Source organism: Aythya ferina, assembly GCF_964211825.1.
Source record: "Aythya ferina genome assembly, chromosome: 6".
In the NCBI taxonomy this organism is placed as follows: Eukaryota; Metazoa; Chordata; class Aves; order Anseriformes; family Anatidae; genus Aythya; species Aythya ferina.
In genome coordinates this window covers 35,574,645-35,596,236 of record NC_140303.1, presented here as the reverse complement: position 1 = coordinate 35,596,236, position 21,592 = coordinate 35,574,645, and the positions used below count along the sequence as shown (strand labels likewise).

Sequence of the window (21,592 nt, the reverse complement as noted above, 5' to 3'; positions counted from 1 at the left end):
CTTCTGTTTGGATAGAGCCTCCTGATGTTATCTTTGGGAAGACATGGCATTGGACTTCTAGGGCTGTTGCTCTGGGAAAATGGCCACGTTTCTGTATACAGATTGGGAAACACATTGCTTTTTGCTTTGTTCACTGCTGTGTGCGCCCGTCTTGCCTTGGTGAATTCACACTGATTAAATTATCTTGTCCTTGCTCTGTGCCCTAATCATGTGTGCTGTATATACGTATACATACAAATATTTATATATGTATATTAAAAAGTAGAGAGAAGAAAACTATAGAGCCAGGTGAAAAAAAAAAAAAAATAGCCTACAAAACTTGGGCTCAAGCAAGCCAGGAAGAGAATTTATACAAAAAGCTGTGACACATTACTGGTAGTTGCTGAAAAACATATATCCCAAAGGCTTCAATTTGATAAGCAAGAAGGAAAGCTATTTTCATTATAAACTGGTTGGCTTTAGAGGGGAGATGAAAGCAACTATAAAAATAATTGAGATAGGAATTGGTGTGGGGTGTTATAAAATGATTTAGGGGAAAAAAGGGGTTTTGTAAGGGAGGCAAAAGAACAGAAACTCAACTATGCAAAAAAAAAAAATGAATAATGTAATGAACAATGAAAAGATCTGAATAAAAAATGGATTAAATGTAATGAATGGGAACAGTAGTGACATTGTTTTGTGTGTGGGACAAGCTGAGTGATTTAGTTAAATCACTTGAGGAGAAAAAAGTGTCAGTACAACAGGATAAGGAAAACATTAAACAGCAGGTAACATCCACCTTTTTAAAATTGACAGGTCTAGACAATTTGCACTGAAGAGTACTGAAAAAGTTTGCTAGAAGCTCTCTTGGCTATTTTTTTCTTTTTCTAAAACTGATTTGTACTGTTTTGGTCTCTTGTATTTGATATCCCTATCTTGCTGTTGACCTGATTTCTCTGCCTAATTCTTAAGGTCTATTTGGGACTAAGGCAACATAAATACAGGCACATCTTATTAATGCAAAAGGTTAAAAATTATATTTTGTTTCATTTTTGTTAAGCTCTGTGTGGTTTTAAAAAAAGAAGTCACAAAATACTTTTGATTGTACTAGATTTCCTTCTTAGGATGACTTTGGAGAGGCTGTTACCTCACCCAGTTTTGCAGTATGTGAGAGGCCTCTGTCTAAATGTAGAAGTGGGTGTTTGAAATTAGTCTTGTATTTTATTAATTTGTCTCAGAGCAATCGCACACTTCATAGTTAAAAAATACTGCTAATCAGGGCGTTATCAGTAACAATTTTTAAATGTCAGATCATTGGCTGGTATTAATGGGTATGGATTCATTAGTTTCAGCTGTACTGCACTAATAATAATGGCTGTAGGTTTGGTCCTAGGCAGTTAAATTCAGTTATTTTCATTTTGTTCTCTTCCTACCTCCAGTCCCAAAGCATTTGGAATCAGCAAAAATAATGCAGGAGAAAAAATATTTCAAGGCATTGCAAGGAACTACAAAGCAACTTTTGAGGGAAAAAATGAGAATTTCTGTTTGTTTGTTTTTTGCACTTATCAGCGAACCATCTCAGTGCACACAAGAATTTCTGTTCAAGTAGAAGCTCTGAACTCTGGTGTTAGATAAGTTTTTCCAGGGATAGTGGCTGTCCAAAACAATAAAGCAACTTGTTCAGGGTCAGCCAGAAAGTCAGCAGAGCTGGGAACAAAGCAGGGTATCCTAGTCTCCTTGTCCTAAGGCATCACCAAAGTCATCGCTTCTCCTAGAGTGATAAGTAGGGTGATGTTGGATGACAGGAGTTGCTGAGGAGAAGGGCTTTCATTTCAGTAGTGACAAAATTAAGTAAAAGGAATGATGAGACTACAGAAATGAAGTGGGATAGATGTTGATTGCAAAGCAGGGGAGGAGTATGCTATAGAAAGTAAAAAGGAAGTCTGTACTATTTCTATTTAATAGCTGGTTGCTTCAGTAGCAGGCAACAACTTTTAAGATGAGTTGTAACTTTGAAGAATGCAACATGGCACCTAGTCCATGATCTCTGTTTTTATCCCTGATTTATGAAGCAGTTTCTTCTTTTTATTGCAGTAGCAGGATGTTTTAGAGTAACTTTTTATTTTTGTGTTGGGATTGCTCAAAGATAAATACTGCAGTTTAGATCATTTAGATGATAACTTTCGGTCATTCTTAAACTGAAATCTATTCTGTGTAAGCCTGTTACATTAAACAACACAAAGCAGTGTCCACTTTTCTTCCCCTTTTCTGATAAACTGGAGTTTCTCCTGTTGCCAGAACGTGATCCAAAGTTTTGTAAGATTGGAACTTAAAATTAAGCTTCTCATTTGAAGCGTTGGTTGCATACACCTTGATATATGTGTGTGGGCAAAGGTAGAAAGTAGCCTAAAATCACAATTAGTTTTTTAAAAACATGTCTTTTGAAAGCATTTTGAGGGGTAGCTTGAGATTGTTCTGAGCAAATTCTTAATTGGGGTTTGTCTAGCAAGTTTGGACTGCTAGAAGTAGAAGTTTATAAAGCGCTTGTGTGCTGATGGAGAATATGGGTTATGAGACTCAAAAGTCAGTGTGAGCAGATAAGTAGTAGCTATCAGTTCCAAGACAGGAACTTGCAGGTAATTTTTAAAGAGTAAATGGATTTCTTAATATTTAAATTTTTTATTGCAATTTTATGGAATAAAAAAAGAATCTGTTTAAAAGGAATCTGTTGAGAATACCAAATGTCACATGTGATTATTGATTTACAGTGTACAGTGAATCAGCAAGGTCAACTCAATGTACTGGTTCCAAATAAAGCAACTAGAGAGAGCCAGCCTGTATTCTGAAATGTGGTAAAGAGGTGTATGAGTAAATTCACTCCTGAAATAAGTATCAATAATCCTGTACTTTCGACAAACAGTAGCTTCCATTTATGCTAAGATAAAATTTGATTTGTCTCTACTGTCTGCTTTGTGAAGACTGTGGGAGAAATGAAGTATGGTTTATTGTTAATTTGGGAACAGCTGTATAACGAATTTTGGTCCAGTGTTCAGTGTGTACTTTGCAAATGTACTGACTTCTTATTGAGTAGGCAGAGCAGTTTACTTTGATTTAGTGTTTCTGTTCATTTTTGTCATCCTCATTTGCAGCAATGAAGATGGACACAATCCTAAGAAACAAAAAATTGAAGATGAGGAAGATAGCTTTAGCATCATAAAACTTGCTGAAGGCAATGTCACCTCTGTAAGTATATTTTTACAACAGCTTTGATTTCTGCCAGGAAATGGTAAGCACGGTGAATTTTTATTCTGAGATTATTGTATCCATTTTTTAGTAAACATTTATATTTGCTGTGGTTTTAGTTCTTTTGTAAAGTTTCTGTACTTGTATGCCCATTTAAAACTTCATCTTTAAGATAGTAGAGTGGGCCAGAAGAGGTGAATGAACTGAGTATGAGCTTTTAATTTTGAGCTTCCTGTTGGCTTGCCAAGCCAAAGATTCTGTACCCACATGCCTGGGGGCTCCCGTTAAGAGTCCCATTCCTCATTAAGTGTCTATCAAGATTAGTGAGAGGTCTGTTTCAGAGCTGAACTAACAGCCTGAATTACTGTGCTCTGACCTCTTAAACCCCAGAGAATATAGTTGGCCTATAAAAGTGCAGTGTTTTAAGTGTAATTCATCTGGCTAGTGTCATAACTAACCTTTGCTAGGAGTAGTGCATGTTTAACACACATCGTGTTTTTTGTATCTGCATGCAGAGAAGTGTAGAGGTTCTGTTTCCATGTTAAAAAGAAATCTAAAGGTCCCTATTGCCTCACAAGAAGAAAGAGATGGATATTGACAGACAATTCTGTTGGTTTTGGACCTTTTGTAGGTTGGCAGTGTTAACCCAGCAGAAGACTTCCGAATTCTGGTGAGGCAGAAAAATGCTGACTTCAAAGATGGTAAATGACTTTTATCTATCGTAACTATATTTAGCAGCATCTTCAGAGCTAAAGTGATCCATTTTCCTAAAAACAGGTTTCTGGTGCTATGTGAGATACTTTGGACTATACTGCCTAGCTTCCAGTGCTGCTTAATGAGGGGTAGCACTTGTAAGTCTCAAATAGCCTTGTTTGTGTAAGATGGCACCAGACAGCTACGCTGAGGCATCTGAGTAACAACTTAGCTGTTTCAAACAGAAGATCCTTTCACACTGACTACCTTATTCAAACTGTTTATCAGCTTCTCGTCTGACTATATGTGATCTTTCTAGCTTGAAGTGGAGGCTTGTTGAATGGGCATTGTGTTGACAGTCCTGTCTTCTGCCTACTTAATCTTGTTTTATGGAGAAATAAGAATCAGATGTCTGGGCTTTAAATATTTACATGCAAAAATAATTTGTTACTGCTTGTGAGCAAAGTAAGATGTGTAGAAGGGATGTAATAACCAGCTAGCACCTCAAGAGGTGTGAGCAGGCTCTGTATGCACTGAATCTATCGCTCAGCACACAGAAAGATGGGGTTTTGATGCAGAGGCGAGGAAGAATAAAAAGCTCAGGTCAGCCACGGTCTTATTGGTCTGGCATCCTCTAAGTCTGAAAGTGCGAAGGAATTGTTGTTTGCACAGTATTTTCCTAGTGGAATATCTATACAGAGATGTATGTAATCCAAAGCTATCTTAAAAAGGGTGTACAAGGTGAGTGGGGTCCTTTTTCCTCATAAATGCTGATTTGAAGGTTGTGGCAAGGTAAATCTCATCTGCCCAATGGCCACTAATGTACAATTTCTTTTCAAAGGAAATATTTGAAGGGGTTCTGAAGAAGACAGATGCTGGTTATTTCAACTATGCCTTTGCTCCTTTTGGACTTAGTTTGAGGAGTATGTTAAGTAGTATATTATTTTACGATAGCCTTGTAAAGCTTATATAGTTACTTCTCTTCAGATTTTCCAGAACTATCAGGCAGGTGGCCAGCTTTGTGCATGGATTTAGCAGTACCAATCATGTTTATTGGGAAAAAATGTTGGGAATTGTGTTCTTGTGTCTCAGATATATTAAGATGTAGTAAAAAGCATTGTACAAGACACTAAAATATTGAAACTGAAAAATTGACTACTTTTTATAGTAATTAGTTTTATCACGTAGGAAAGTTTTAAGGCAGAAATAAATGTAGTGATTACCAGTGAAGATCATTTAAGTGAAGAGTGCTTAAATATGTCCACTCAGCAGCTGTTCTGGACGTAACTGCAGTACATGTTGGGATAGCTTCTGAAATTTTGAGAAATCTGCTTTTATACATACGATCTATTATATATAAATATATATCTAGACAAAATGTAGTGCAGTCACCCATTTAAAGGAGAGAGAGAAGTCAATATAAATAAAAACATGCTCTGCATATGATTTTTCTCTTCTGCATAATCCTTTTTCTTCTTCAGAGCTTTTTAGTTGGCTTAGTACATAAAACATTGCAGGCGTGTTTTTAATGGCTTGTTGTATGACATTCTGGTTATATAAATAGTAAATTATGTTTTAAAACTATTCAGTGTTTCTAACAGAGTTTTTTCTTAAATATAGTTTTATATCAAATTTAATGAGGAAACTCTTTTTTAACCCTGCTAGAGCATGTAAAATTTAAAATGTCCTTTCAGGAAAGGGTAATTTATTGCAGGCAATCTAGTAGTTTATTGTAGTCAATAGTTTATATGTAGCAGTTTTATGTGTCAAGATGCAGACAGGTTGTACCCTGTTTTGTTTCTTTGCAATATAAAAAGATGATCCAACGTAGTCTTCAAACTGGTTAGAGCCCACGTTCTCGTTTGAAAAAAGGCAGCAGTTCCTTCTTCCTTCCCTCCCTGAAAAACAGCAACAAAATCCCTCCATAGAACAGTGGAAGCCAATAAAATTGAGGGATATGGGAAAAAGTTGACTTCAAAATTTTTTATAGATTTATTCAGAAGACAGAGGCCTTTTAACTGTTTGCATGGAAGTGGATGAAGGTTGCGTTGTGTTTTGTTTTGTTTTGTTTTTGGTAGATAGAGAAGCTGTAGCAATAGGAAGAATTGTAGTTTAGAGACTGTCAGCAAGGATCTTAATTAAGCTGTGAGTTACCATCTGCTGCAGTGGCCTCACTGGTATTTGATGGTCAGGGCTTCTGCCATTCATAGGAGAAGCCGAAGTGCAGCTTGCACAGTGTCTGTGTGCTGTGTTCCACAGCAGACCAGAGCAGGAGAAATAGCATATTTATTCCTAGCAAGTAGAGTAATGTCTGTTTTGGTAACGTGTTAATACGTTCTTCAGAAAAATGAAGAATTTCATATTGTCAAGGGTCTCAGGGGTAGGTTTTCGGAGACTAGCAGCTCAAATTCTGAACTCAAAATTTTATCAACTTCATTTTTAATTGACATCTGTGTATATTATAGTAGGGATGCACTTAGAGTTCTTGTGATGAGTTGTGTGTGAGGGTGCCAACGTACAGGTTCGTGTTCATTGCTCACGTAAGGAGCATTGAGTTTCCTCTCTAGATGTCTTTACTTCCTCGTTTGCATGCATGGCCGCAGATCTGTCATTTTATGCAGGTCTTCTTTTGAACAGGTTACAAGTGCGCAGTCATCACAAAGAGCAGTTTTCTGATAACTACTTCTGACGTTTTTATCAATGAATGCAAATGAAATAGATGAGTGTGCCTGAGTAGAATCGTTATTCTCATGGCTGTACGATGAACTTCATCATCATTGTGCCTGCAGAGAAGACTCTCAAATGCAGTGACTGTTTGCCACCTTCGTACTGTGGAAGAAATAGCCCCATGACTACTATTTCAATCCTGTTGGCCTATTTACAGATTTCCGTTCATGTCTGTATTTCTGGGAAGCAGATAGTGTCTGGTATAGGGTGTGGTGTTTTCATACAATTCTGTAGAAGATAGAATGGCTTTAAGTAAAGAGATAGTGACACACATGTAGCATTTTCTTTGGTTTCTAAATGTTATGTGGAAGTTATAGGTCAGATATTGTTGGCACTTATAGGACTACTCTCTGAGAACATGGTGTTTGTAGCTGAAAGCTTTTTTTTTTTTGTTTTTACTGATTGCCAGAGATAAATCTGCAGTGATAACTGTACAGTTTATGGATGCTAGAAAAAGTGTCCAGAGAGAAATTGCACTTGACTCTGTTTTTATGTTTGCAGTAAGTTTGTCAATATTTTTTTTTTTCCTAGGCATTTTTGGGAAAATAAGGTTGAGTCAGTCAGCAATTGCATGTGTAGATTTTGGTAAATACTCCATCTTGCCTGAGGTGACACTCTTGCCATGGCATGTAGATCATTTCTTAGTAAAATTCGTAACCAGAGCATTTCACACTGGGTGCTTCATGTGCAGAAAAGAATTGTGTATAACAGATTTGCAATGGAAACTTATTAGACAGATATTTTATTTACAGATTTTCTCTAGGAAGGTGTTCAGTTAGCTACCTTTCTAGACCAAAGATACATTTAAAACAAAACACTAGTGTTTGCTTTTTATTGGCATGTCTTTGCTGTTTGTCTCTATTTTTATCTGACTGGATATATTTGTATATAGCAGAGTATTCATATGCTATTGCTAGTTAGGCCAAGTGCAATGACTGGTTTAATGGAAGCGATTCAGTCATGAGAAGAATGTGACCAAATACTTGAGTATAAAAAAAAAATCACTGAAGTTTTCTCTCTGTCTGCTTCACAGAGAAGATGAAGCCAGACTTTTCTTTGAAGGGCGTAGCGATTGGGTGAGACACAGAGCTCTGAGTAGCAACAAACAGAATTTGGATTAGATAGGGGGGAGAAAAATCACAGCGATGGTAGTCAAACATGAAAAGAGGGGCCTGGACAACTTGGAGACTCCGTTTTTAGAGCTACTTGAAACTAAATTGCTTGGAGCACTGTAGCACCAGGACCTTGATCTAAGTGGGGTTTGGGCCAAACATCCTTTGGATATCCAGTTTTACATCATCCTTATCCATACCCACAGTTACTGGCCATATAGAGAGACCATCCCAAAGCTAAGCAGTACCTTACAGCACACTGCAGTAGCTTAGTAGCTCTTGGTAAGGGCCTTATTTCTTGACTTAAAGATGGAGGAAATACTTAAAAATTAGGACACTTTTCAGTTTAGAAACTGTTTCTTCTTGTCAGGTACTAAAAGATCATCCTCACAGAGCAGCTGTTTAAAGTCCATTATCAAGTAGTTTAACTCATTTGTCAGTGACTCTTACTTTAAACACTGTCCATTAATACAAATCATTATCACCACCACTGGATAAGTCAAAAGGTTGCTAATAATAGGAGTCATTTGTCTACAGAAGGAGCTATGTTTTTAACAAGGAATCACCTTGGAATTAAAGGTATCAAAAAGGAATTGAACCTGGACAATAACACAGTCTCAACTATTATTAAGCTGCATTCTGTTTGGCATAGTAATCAAGACCACAAATAGAAGAAATGTGAGAATATAACTACGCTTTTGTACCATAACTATTCAGATAACAAGTGAATATAATTGTTCATGGCATATTTCACAAGAAGTAACAGCACTGGTGAACGTATTTTAGAGTACGAAATGTGCCTCAGTGCCAGTGGGCAGTGATTAATTTCTGAATGAATTAAGATCTTCTACTGAAGTATTTTTACTTGTAGTTCTCCACTCTGTACTCACTCTTTGCATCACCCGAAAGCAAATACTCAGACTAATGGAAAGGCAGATGATAGGTAGCAGAAGAAAGGGAAGAAAAATAAACAAAATTCTCAGACCTGTAGGTGTAATGGCACAAAGTCCACTTTGGAGAAGTTCCAGTTATAATCCTGTTCTGCTGTCTCCAGTATTTTCTCTGTCCCCCTGCAGTAATTTGGTAGTCCAGTCAGAGCACAAAAATTCTGGTTTGTGTTCGTCAATCATTGGTCTGTCATTTAGTGCAGGCCCAGTGGACAGACCCAATTTTAGCCAAGTTGTTTCAAGACATTAAAAGAATCTGACTTATTGTTGCCATGTTTTCTGCATAATTTTGATGTTTCGTTGCCTATTAAAATACTGCAGGGCTTTTTTTTTTTGTTTGTTTCAGATTTGGAAACGGATTTCAAAAAGGAGCTCACAGGCAGTAGCAAGAAACAGTGTTCTTCTGATGCCTGCCAGGGCAATCAAATAGAAAAGGTTTCTTACAAAAAAAAAAAAAAAAAAAAAAAAAAAAAGTAATGCAAAAGAAGTAGAGGATCTGATAATTCCAAGCAGTTCGCTGGAATCATTCTGACAATAAAGACTTTTATTGCACCCTGGTAGCGCCTGGGGTTTTAATTTAACACATCAATGAAAAAGCAGCATTTAAAAAAAAACAAACAAACAAAAAAAAAAAAAAAAAGAAAAACACAACAACAACCCACCACCAGCAGCAGGACTTGCTTTTATTAGTGCAATTCGTAAGAAATTAGAACATTTAATGAGAAAATCGTTAACCATGAAAAAAATGGACTGACTTAACTCGAGGAGCTTAAGTAGTGAGACTTCAATTTAGTTTGTCAGCTACTGGTAATATAAATAAAGAGTGAGTTGATCACCTCTGGAGCAGTAGGCAATTTAGCACACTTTCTTGTGATAGCTGCTGTTGGACAGACCCGCTCTCTGCCTCCTTTTCTAGCAACTCACTAGAGTCAAAAGCTAGTGGGGGAATATCAAACACTTCTCGTTTCACTCATCTCTTCAGAGGTGGTATCCTTCAGATCCAGTTCAGTTAGGCATTTAATAGAAAACAGTAAGTACTGGCTGTTACATCCATGATTGTGGTAAGCATGGTGGAATACAGCGCTTGCTTTGATGTTATTACACCTTCATTGTAAATTTAACCCTTTCATTGAAATAAGCATGTATTTCAAAGGATGTTTTTGGGCTATGTTTTTTAGAGTTGTAAAATACAACATCGCTCAGCTTTAGGATCCCAAATATTCTAGTTTTACTTCCTGTGAAAAAAGTTAGGCCAGTGCTTTTTTCTTGGCTTTTAGGTTTGGAATTTTACCTTGGCTGTGCTTGAGTTTCTTTCCAGTATACCTAGCTCTTTCAAGGAGGCTGCAGTAATTGTCAGTAGCTTAGATACTGTCAATTATGAAATTGAGTTGTTTGAGGCAGTATGGGTGTGATTAACTCTTTTGATGCCTGTCAAGGTAGAATAGAAAGAGATGCAAATGAATGTATTTATTTAATTTGCTGAGGAATTGTGCATTATTTGGTTTGCTTATTTATTCCTCCTTGTCTTTCAGTGAGTCAGCAGCTGATAAACCGCATTGATCAGTTTCTGGAACATAAAAGTTCACAGTACTACATGAAAGGGATCAATTGTATCAGAGTTTTCAGAGAGGAGTCCATAAAGGTAATGTTAATATGTGAAAACTCTTCCAAATTGAAGATATGATGGGCCTATTTGCTATATTGAAAACATGGTAATTTATTGCTACAGGAGAAGTAGATTAAAAAGATTTTAATCACTTATACTGTTTGAAAGTTTAGAAATATATTGCCATTTGTGTTTCTTTATTCTTGACTTGAATAAGGACTAGATTCTGTGGTGTTACACACTGTTATTTTTGTTCTTTGAAACATAAAATCACAAGGCCTGTGGCCTGATGTTTAAAAAAGAAAAATATGCTATTGCACAAAGTTCTATTAAAACAAGTTTCAAAAAGCTACAGAGATTTGTAGTTCTGTTTTTTGTGGCTCGCTTTTCCTTAGAACTCTTGGTTCTAGTAGAATTAAAATGTGTAATGATTTATGCTCACCGTTTTATATGACTTCATGAAGAATTAACGTTTGCAGCTATTTCCATATTGCCCTGTAATCATGGCTGTTATTTTTTCAGCTGTCCAAGGTGCGGTGCTTTAATGATTTTCTGCAGGCCCTGAAATCAAAGGTGGAAGACAAAGCCTTAGTTGATTTCTGGGAGATTGTGGTACAAGGTATGATGGCATTTCACTTTTTAAAGTATTTCTACTTTTATTATTCGTTATGTAGGACAAAACCTTATGTTAGCAATGGGACACTGAAACTAAACCTAGAGCAACATTTTGATCTAGGTCATTCCCGCAGCCTCCGTAAAAAGGAAAAAAAACTAAACAATCACAACAGCAACATCCATTTCTTTCACATTACAGCTTCCTTTTTTTGTCCTAATTGTTTCCTACCAGTGTCTTGCCGAGTCGTGTTAAAATAGTAAACGAATTGTGTAAGAAAAGAGACAAATTAAATGTCACAAGGTAAGGAGAACGAGATAGGATTTCAGGTGAATTTGAAGATAAGTGGAAAAACTTGTGCAGCTTATATATAAAAAGATGCTTCCAAATTAAGCCTCAAAAAAGGCATGAATAACATTGAAATATGTCACTGATTGTTTTCTATTTAAGCAACTTGAAGAACCAAATATGTGGTAATATGACACCTACCTATGATTAAACTGGGAGATACAGGGCAATGCAATTCCAAAAGAGCTTCAGAGACTACGCAAGTGATAAATAAAGGAACATTTTCACAAATATGAAACATGGTGGGCTATAAAAAACATCTTTTACATCATACTCTTGTTTTTAATTGGAATCAGTGCTAGGAAAATCTGTTAAATGCCTAACTGTGTATTTAAGGGTGCATGCTATAAAATGCAATTATATGCTTTTATATAGCACCTCTCAAAATGAAGGACTCCAGACTGTGTTTAATGCCTGCTTTATCTAACTATTTCAAAAATTTCAAAATATAGGATGGGAATTTGTTTATTAACCAAAACCAACAGCACAAGGCAACTCTCAAAGGCTATTGTAGGGTACTGTCTCTGAACAAATCTGAAGAGGGGAAAAAACCAAAACACACAAAAAAAAAAAAAAAACCTTTGGAAGTAGGAAACTTGGATCTTTTTAAGTCATGCTTAGAATACTGTTTTAATATTTTTAGTTGGTTCAAACCAGAGTTTTCAACAAACTGGACTATATTTCTCAGAAAATAATTCACAAATACTAACAGGGATGATATTTTCATACAAAGCAGATTATCTTCTGAGAAGATGATAAAATCATGATGCTTTATGGATAATCCAATGAGCTGGTCTTGCTGAGTAGCTGAAATTGCTTTTCATTTGCTGCTATCAAAAGCAGAAGTCCTGTTTTCCCTGCTTCTTGTGACATAACACATGCCCTTTTTTTTCCTCTAAATGTGGCATTGGGCCTTGTTATGTGCCACTGCAATCACCGAGAGGATGGATGTGAGTTAATGAGTTAGTGATTCTTGGAGCAGGAGCAAGGCAGATCTATTTGATAAGCTCACTCATCTCGTGAAACCCTGCTGTGTAGCTCTGTGGGCATGTTAAGGTGGCATTAAACTTGTGATGCTGCTAAACCTTTCTGAACCTACTGTTCTTTCCTCTCACACCCACAGATTCTTAATTTGGCAACAAGCATTTGTGTAGCCAAGTGATGGCTAGATTGGGAAAATAATTGGGATGAAAAGTAATTGAGTGTTTTTCTTTTGTTTTTGTGGGTCACTGCACAGGATGGTGGTGCAGACACAACCAGGGCAGGACCAGCACTTTGGTGTAGTCATTCTGTAGAACCACAGCATCAGTGTTTGTATGGTAGGAGTTAATTTTTGTAAGGCTGTTAAGGACTGAAGAGCATGCTGTGAATGACTAAAAGTGTAATTTCTGATAGATTTTCAGCATTTCATCTGTGATCTATGATTTCAGTGTCTCATTAGTTTGATTGTCATAATATTAACAGTTTCCTAAATGGATACTTCCACAAGCTTATGAATATTCTCATTAATTTATTTTTATATCATAGTTGACTCATTTATGCAAGTCACATCTTCCTTTGAGCGATATTTTTTTATTTTTGGTGGTGGTGATGATGACACATTGAGAAGTTGAAATTTGGAGGACTTATTTCATTTCTAATGTTAAGTCTGGTTTTGGGAAGCCTTCTAATGATACTTTTATATCTTTTATTTTTTTAGACAGAATTTCTTTGATCACTAAAGATGAAGCAGAGGGAAGTTCTGTGACTAGTGAAGAAGCTGAAAAGGTATCATTTTTTAATGAGCATCTATTTGTGTAGAGCCCTTGCTGTGGAACAGAAAATTCTTTATGATGTGTATAAATCTTTAGGTGAATGAAATAGGATCCTTATGAAGGAAGAATTATTGTCCTTTTGCTGTAGAATTAATAATACCCTATTCGAGAGCAAAAATAATTCCATAGCATGTACCACAGCATTATATTTTAATTGGTCTTTAGAAAGTAGCATGTACATCATTATCTGAAAATATCCTTTCTGAAGAACAGGAATTTCAGGAGCTCAGTTTAATGGAACAGCAATAAATTTTATATGCAAGATTGCTATTTGAACTTTGTATAAAGAGCTGTGATCTCGTTGTTAACATGCTAGTTCAAAAATCAGGATTTTTTCTGGTCTAAAAGCTTTGCTAACTCTAGCAAAATAAAGCTGTCATAGCTTGTTTTCATCATATATGCAGTGATAGCAGTAATTTCTACTTTACTGAGGTCTTGTGGATTGGACGTCATGGATTATGCTATTATTATTGGTGGTCATATTGGCTTCTTTCAGAAAAAGAAATTTGGGGTATTTGCAGGTATTCTTCCTACAGAAATAAAGCATTTCAGTAACTGCAGTGATGAATGAAGGATTCTGCAGTTACAGAGGAGTGACTTCTAAAAGACAGAATGGTGCCTGTTTGAAAGAAGATATAATTCAGATTTGCTGTCAAAAATTGTGTTTGGATAGAGAGGATAAGACGGGCATTTTTGTATCAGGCTGCTACTTGCTATATGACTTTGAAGGGTTTAGAAGAAGGGAAGTCTCAGTATTACAGACCCCTCAATGTAAGCGTAGGTAAAATCCTTCTACTTTGCAAAGAAGCAGCTTTGTTAAAAGATGCTATATTGATTTTTACAACTTCTGGGCCTTACATTAGCAATAACAAGGGGCTTGAAGTAGGTTCTCCATGAATGAATTAAAGAGTAGGTATGAAGTTTTATTTTAGAAACTGTTTTTTAATCTGTAACAATTTATCTCGAGGTAAAGAAGACGAATGAAAATCTAAACAAGCTCCTAAGAACCCCAAATCTAAACTCATATACAGAGTGCAAATGTCAGAGTGACTTTTTGTTGTACGCATGAAGGACCTACTGGTTGTTTCTCATCATGCATAACTGTATAGAACATTCTTCTGTTCTTTAAAACCAGCAGTTTTAAAGAATATCAGGTTTTGTTACATATTCTGAGTGCTATGAGTTTACTTTGAAACTTCACAGGAGCATTTGTTTCTTGAATTTCACTTTTTAGTCTGAAACTGTCATTGGTGTTCAAAATGTGATAAAGCTGCATGAAATAGCCTCTATTCCTGAAGGAAATCTCTACTAGCCATAAAGACCTTACAGAGCACAGATCTCTGAACTATGATCTTATGGTGGCTAAGAAATACTGTGTCTGCATAGGAATGCAGCAGAAATTATGAAGAGTAGCAAGGAGCAGAGTTAGAGCTGTCAGGCTAAGCTGGAACAAAACATTGTAGACTGACTTTAGAAGGACTTTTCTTTTTAACATCATCCTGCAGTCAGCCAGGTGTTGCAATAAAGGAAGAAATTCTTTTGTGATTGATTGAAGGTCTTGTGACAGCCATAACTTCCCTTTAAAGTAAGGGAATAACAAAGATTGCATGGAGTCAGCTCTGGGCTGCTGAGAGTGCAAGAGTTCGCTAATGTGACAGATAACCTTGCATTTCAGAATAAATGGCTTGCATCCCTCTGCTTAACTAGGCTGTTGGCAGTCCCAGTTATTTACTAGATAACCTCCCCACTCTCCAGAGCCAAAACCAGAACCCTTAAGGAACTGTCATTTTCTGTCAAGGGTTTGTATGACTTTTAACATATGAAACTGGAAGACTGTATGTTGTTGGAATAAGTTCTAGAGAGATTGAAGTTTTGTCTTCAGTTTATGAGGCTGATATTATGTCTAGTCTTGGTCTAGTTAAACTGTGCTGCAAATTTGCTGTGGCGTGTGAAGGCAGCGTTTTCCTAGATCTACAGCAGATTGCTAAAAAGGTTTATTTGTTTTCTATAATGAAGGCCAAAACCTTCATTAAAGGGTTATACTGGATCTTTTAAAATATCATGTATAAGATTAAATTTTTCTTCACCTCTGTAATAGGTCAAATGCTCATAATTCCAAGCTTGTAGGTCCAGGGATTCACTGTCAGTGTGGTCTTCTGTGATACAGAAGCCTTTGAAATCTTTTCTCGTATGTGAAGGTCACTAGCTGGTAGCTTTTTCAGGTGTGTATTGGATATAAGGCTCATAGTTCATAGAATTACTGTTCTGTAATAAAAACTTTAAAGGCTGTTTATTAGAGAGGTAAGGTAAAGTTTTTTTGCTTTTTTTTTTGTTTGTTTTGGTTGAGCTAGGTTATCTGTGCATGTTTTCCTTTCTTCATATCATTGAGAAAAATAGTTCTGTGTAGGCTTTTTTTAACCCTGTGATAGTAGTACACTCTTTTTAGAGTGTAAGGATGATAGGTTAAAAAAGCAGCAAAGTCAAGTGCTTTTGGTGATTAATTTGGGAAAGATAATGGATTTCAACACAACTAGTACATACATGTATAATCTGTTTTTGCATTAATGCAAAACAGATTTTGTTTAAAAAAAAAAAAAGTTTTAAATGTATAGAATTTGATGAAAACTTCCGGTTACAAATTTTCATCCTGTATTTCTGTAGCTTTTGACTTCACCTAATTTAGTGCTAGAAAGCTAATTTTGAAAGCTTCAAAAATGTGCTACTTTTTGGAAATATCATTTGACTCTTAATTAAGTGCGTAAAATGAAATTTGGTTTGGCATAAAATGCCTTTCAGAGCTGACAGTGTCACTAGCTTTTAGTTTCATAATACGTGCTTTGTATTACTACTAGATTGAGAACTTTTCCAGCAAAAAAGACAGACAGGCATGCGACATCTTAAAATTCTAATTTGTTCCATCCTTGTTAGTGCAGCTACAAAACTTGTAAGGTAAGATGAAGTTAACATTAAAACATGAGTGGTGTCTGCGCAGCAAGTTTTCTGCAGCACTCTAGGTTATTGCTCTTCAGGATGTAGAAAAGATTTGACCTTTGGCTAATGAGACAACGAGGCAGACATTGTCTGTATCCTTCATCTTTGGTGTTAACCAAATGCAATATATTTGCTTTTCGTCCTATTGGATGTTTTATTTGGTTCTTTCCTACAACATTAATTTATTGATGCTTTACCTAGCAGAGGGAGCTGGAGAGAATGCCTTTTCCAGTGATTCAAACTGTGAACTCAGGCATTAAAGCATTAGATCACATCTTGATATGATGGGAGAATGTGGCAGGCAACTTCTCGGTGTTTTACCCCCTGTCTAAAGCTGACACTGCTCTAGAACAGGATCAGAACCGTTTAAGTAAAATAACATTTAAGCTTTTTACAGTCCAAGTACGTTGTCTTGGAGATGAGTAGCACTGATAGGGATCCCAGGGCCTTTTACATGACCTCCACGTCTGTAAAAGCTAAGTCCTCAGATAAACAGTAATTTGCTTTCAGAAACCAGTTGTTTCCACAGAAAAGAAAAATGTTACCTGAGCTCAAAACCAATATTCATAGCCTGTTTAATATCATTATTTTGTAACCAGAGATTTTCTATTTTCTATCCTGTTAAAGAGGCTACAACTAAAACTTGTAGACAACTGGACACTTTTCAGGAGGCACATATTTGTATTGTTTTTTTTACTATTATAGCTAAATTACTATTTTTTTTCCACTGTTAGGTTAAAATAAAAATAATTTGTAGGTGGTTGTACTCCAGATATTGTCTGTGTGTTTGATTTCAGTAGTTACAGTATCTAAGCAAGTTAGCTTTATCTTCTGTTTATTGATGCTGTGCTTTAAATGAAGGGCATATGGTGTGTTTGTATCAGCAGCTACTGCAAAAGAATTTTACATAATGACTGTTCTATTTTTAAAGACCAGCATTCGAACCATCTTGCATGTTTGAGAGTGTTTTTTAAATTCATGTCTTTGTTCATCTATTAAATGTTCATTGAATTAAGAGAAAAGCTTCTACTGAGTTCCACACAGAACTAGGTTGTCATACTTAAGGTCTTTACTAACCAAGTTGTTAATCAACTTACATATGTATTAATACTAATAGGGACAATTTTTTTGTCCCCGTCCTGGCAGCTTGTAGCTACGTGTGATATTGCTTTTAAAATTACCCTTTTAAGAACATAAAAATGGCCATACTCTGAACAAAATTTCCATCTAGCCCATGGCTCCAGCCACTGACATCTCAAGTATTTCCTGTGCTTGAGGCTGTTTCTTTGGACTTCAAAGTATTTCTCTCCTATGAACTTTCCCCATCTACTCTGAGACTAAGTACTAATATTTGCAGCATCCTTACTAAATAGCATTCTGCAGCTTAACTGTGCATTGTCTGAAGAACCACATTCTTTGTCAATTTTTAACAATCTGCTATAAAATCCCTTAAAAGCAAGACTTAGGAAATTCCCTGTTTTTGTTTTTGTGTGGTTTTGAAAGGTGGAAACCAGAATGGACTTACTGATAATTTTTCATTATAGGCAGATTAGTTTTGATATGGAAAGGACAAGTTCTGTCCACAGAATCACAGAATTGTCTAGGTTGGAAGTGACCTCAAGATCGAGTCCAACCTCTGACCTAACACTAACAAGTTCTCCACTAAATATCACTAAGTTCATTTAACATTGAGTCAGAGTTTCATCAGTCTAACGTAAGATAACTTGTATTTTCAGTTCTTGGCTCCGAAAGAAAAGAAAAATGAACCTCTGCCTGCTACAGATGAAGGTGGTGATGTTGATGACTTGGTGAGTACAATAAAGACATGATGTGGCTGTAGAATTCAGTTATAGGTGAAAGTTGCAGTAAGAAAGAGCTTCTTAAAGCAGTAGATCACATGTCTTAGAAAACACCTCAGGGAACTGAGTCAGAAAAGAGCCATGTGAAATTGTTTGTTTACTATTGTAAAACACAACCAGATGTGTAATTTTATGATGGCAAATAGAAGGCTGTGTAGTAACATGGGTGTTTACATAGATTAGTCCTGTCCTCTTGTGTATTTAAAAGACCCAATGAGGCTGCGTGTTTGATAGATTATAATTTACTATAATAGCAATAGCGTTTAACAAAGCTTGTAGATCTAGAACAGCTATTTATGTGGGTTGAAACCTAAAAGTCATTTAAAATTAAAAGATGCTTTAATCTTCTCAGTTAACCTTCTTTTATACTAACTTGCTTAAATTCAAGGATTTCAAGAGGGTTTTTTTAATAAACATTTTAGCCATTTCTGTACAGGATGAGTCATTACAAATCTGTCTCTGAAGCTTAAATTGATGGTGTAGACAGTTCTAATGAAGTTTCAATAGCAGGCATATTTTTACTTTTGGACTGTACTTCTTTTTTTAAGTCTCCAAATTGCACATATGATTATGCGAAGATGAGATTTAAGGTTTGTTTTTGTACTTTTAGTGTTAAGTTCCATGTGGTCCACTTATGTTGAATTTCTTATGTTGGAATCCTTATAAGGATTTCTGAATTTGCTTTATTTTCTAAGCAGTAAACACAAGAAATTACTTGAATTCAATACCTCTTCTTCTAAATCTGTTGCTTCTGTTTGCAGCTGGACATGATGTGACTGCATGATACATTGGGATTGAATAAACGAAGTTATGGAAGAAATCTCCCTGTAAGATGGCACACAAATAGGATGCTAATGAGAAGACTGTATAGCCATCTTTATTTTTCTCAAATGAGAGCAGAAGTCCAAGACATTTTCAGTTGGTGTAAATGTCATCTGACTTTTTAAAACTAGAACAGAGGATTGATATCTTTAAGGGGTCTCTCTTTTTTTCTTTAGCACAGAGAACCTGGTTTATCTGTGGAACTGCTTCTAGTTAAACGCCACTAAATTTAATGAGAGCCTGTGTTTGTGCCTGAAATTCTTGTTATATTCCCTGAGAAGGAAGACAGAAATGTCACAGTGAGGTTACCAGGTAATATAGAATCTTTAGTGGACGTAACTCCATAGCATTATTGCTGCAGAAGGAGAAAGATTGTATTTTCATTCTTTTTCCCTGCAGAGAGGAAAAAAAAGGGGGGGGGGGTATTGAAAAAATTCTAGGCCAGGGATTCACAAAGTAATGGTTTGAAATGAACAAAATGAACAGCAGAAGCTAAAACATACAACAAAGCCAAGTGTACTGATCTTGTGACGCTGTACCCAAATCAACAATTGTGGTCATCTTTCTGTGCTCCAAGTTCTCTTTCATGTCAGCTCAACAGCAGAGTTAAAGATCCTCAAAATTATTATTTTTTTTAAAGACTTTTACCTGTGATTCCTGTAGTACTCCTGGTGCTAAAAGGATAAAAGACTCTGTTATATACCTATTTAATACAATGCTGGTAATGCAGAACAGAGGAATACGTGAAAGCTGTACACTGACACTTGTGATAGATAACTGGTGATAGTTAACATTGGTAACCGAAATGGTGTACTAGCTACACAAAGCAATCCAAAGTTGTCAAATACTGCTTAGAAAGAGATACTCAAATTTGATTTACAGATCTGAAGAGAAACTAATGACAGCTTCACAGATGCTTGTTACAGCCAGATTAATTCCTTTAAAAGCTGTTCTTTATTATTGCAAATGTATAAAAGTACTGTGCAAAGTGGTGGTAGTATCATATAAAAAAAATCATAAGCTAAATTAAAAGATGTTTTGGAATATCTGCCCTTTATACTGAACAGCTCCTGTGTGTGAAACAGCAATTGCTTTTCCCCACATTTCCCTACACAGAGACTTGCTCTCTTCTTTCTTTTGTCTTATCTTGATTGAGTTCATGCAGACTTTGAAGAGATCTCTCAAGTGCAGAAGGCAGGCAGTAGGTAACGTTTCCAGGCCTTTAGATCATTTGTGTCATGCGAAGTTATTTTTCTGAATAGTAAATAAGAAATTGTTGGTAACTCCATGGTTTTGACCATCTATTTTTAGGCTGATTTATGGAGTGTAACACTGGTGTTTTTTATTTTTTTTTAATTAGTTTGATTAATAAAATACTTAATGGATTGCTTTTGTTTTCTTTGTAACCATGTTTGCTAAAGTCAGATCATTAACTACCTATGCAGTACCTAGGTGAGACTACTGAAAAACCCTTTTCCAGGCATACAGTGAAAACATCGAACATTGAAAGCCTTCCACAGGAGTTGAATGTAATTACTTTTTCAATATTTTACAAACACGAAACTTCACAACACATCCAATAAATTCATTTTTATTATTTTGCAGAGATAAGTCTTGGTCAAGACTGGACAAGACATTTTGCAATCAAAACAAGGATTAGAGCTTTCAATTTCTTCTGAACTAGTTGGCCACATTTTTAGAGTGTATTGTTTCTGTCAAGCAATAAGCATTTAGGAGTGTGCAGAGTATTTCATATGTCTTCTTGATGCCTATAAAGCACATTTAGGCTCAGTATAGTAACTGAGTTGATAGGACTGAAGAGGGCAATGGGAATTTGAATTGTAGTTAAATTAAGTGAAAGTGAATTCTCAGAAGGCAAGCAAAATATCTTTAATTCTGCCCAGCCTTCCAGGCATCAGTCATCAGAAGCTTGCGATATGCATTAGTGAGAGTTGATCAGATAGCAACCTGATTTTATACTTGTTCTGTGCCAAAGAATCAGCTTTCAACTGAAAAAGTTAAATGACTGGAAGATATCTTCCACTCAGTCTATGCTCACATTTTCAGTTATGAATTCTGACATAGTTACTTACTGTTTTACGCTGAAGATGCTCATTCTGAATTGCAATACTGACCAGTCTTCAAAACTTCAAAAGCAATAGAGCTGTTAGTCATCCACTCAAAACCAAACATGCAGAAAACACCATGCAAATCTCTTGCAAGCAGTGTAACATTCCCTGTCCTGTACTTCATAGCTGTAGGAATTATCAAGGCATCTTCCTAAAAAAGAGATAATGGCTGTGACTTTTGTTTTATGTTACCGAATTATTTTTTCTTGGAAGGAGTAGTTCTGGAAAGTTCTGGTAATAATAATAATATGGGACAACAACCTTGGTTGGCTTTTTTTTTTTGGCCAAAAGATCAAAACTTGTGATTGTGTTGCGTCTTTGTTACCTACCACTCTGATATGACTTTAACTTAATGGACAGTATCAGTCAGCTTCAACGGGGAGGCAGTGATTTCAGTATGATATAACTAAAAAAAGGTTTTATGAAAGTTAATGCTATGAAGAGGTGGAAGAGAAAGAAATGAAATTCTCAGCCTTTATTCCCTGTTTGGCTGGCCTTACAGCTGAGAGTATCAGCTAGCAGGCTAATCATCACGTTGCATCAGCAGTATCATAAGTTGCCTACTCTGCAGGTCCTCTCCTCCTTCTTTCCCCAATTAGATGAGGATCTTGGACTCGAAAAGATATTTTGCAGGGTGGACTTTGGGAAGTGGAAAGTATTCAGAGGTATTAAACCAGGAGGTGTAATGAGTATGGGAGGGAGCTGGGGG

At 36.1% G+C, this 21,592-nt stretch overlaps 1 protein-coding gene across 5 annotated transcripts in view; it reads left to right on the top strand.

Annotated features, from left to right (window-relative positions):
- Nucleotides 1-20,139, top strand: part of XRCC5 (X-ray repair cross complementing 5) — a gene marked incomplete at its 3' end in the record, with an annotated part of 45,546 nt that extends 25,407 nt beyond the window's left edge. For 4 of the 5 annotated variants that reach the window (XM_084523023.1, XM_084523024.1, XM_084523021.1 and 1 more), the window contains exons 15-20: nucleotides 3,129-3,222; nucleotides 3,854-3,923; nucleotides 10,234-10,343; nucleotides 10,830-10,926; nucleotides 12,968-13,035; nucleotides 17,810-17,902. In XM_084523023.1, the coding sequence (XP_084379149.1) occupies nucleotides 3,129-3,222; nucleotides 3,854-3,923; nucleotides 10,234-10,343; nucleotides 10,830-10,926; nucleotides 12,968-13,035; nucleotides 17,810-17,902 (532 nt within the window). Of the gene's footprint in view, nucleotides 1-3,128; nucleotides 3,223-3,853; nucleotides 3,924-10,233; nucleotides 10,344-10,829; nucleotides 10,927-12,967; nucleotides 13,036-17,809; nucleotides 17,903-18,693 lie in introns of those variants that run through there. The other variant, XM_084523022.1, reaches the window with a different exon arrangement.
- Nucleotides 20,140-21,592: the final 1,453 nt, after the last annotated feature.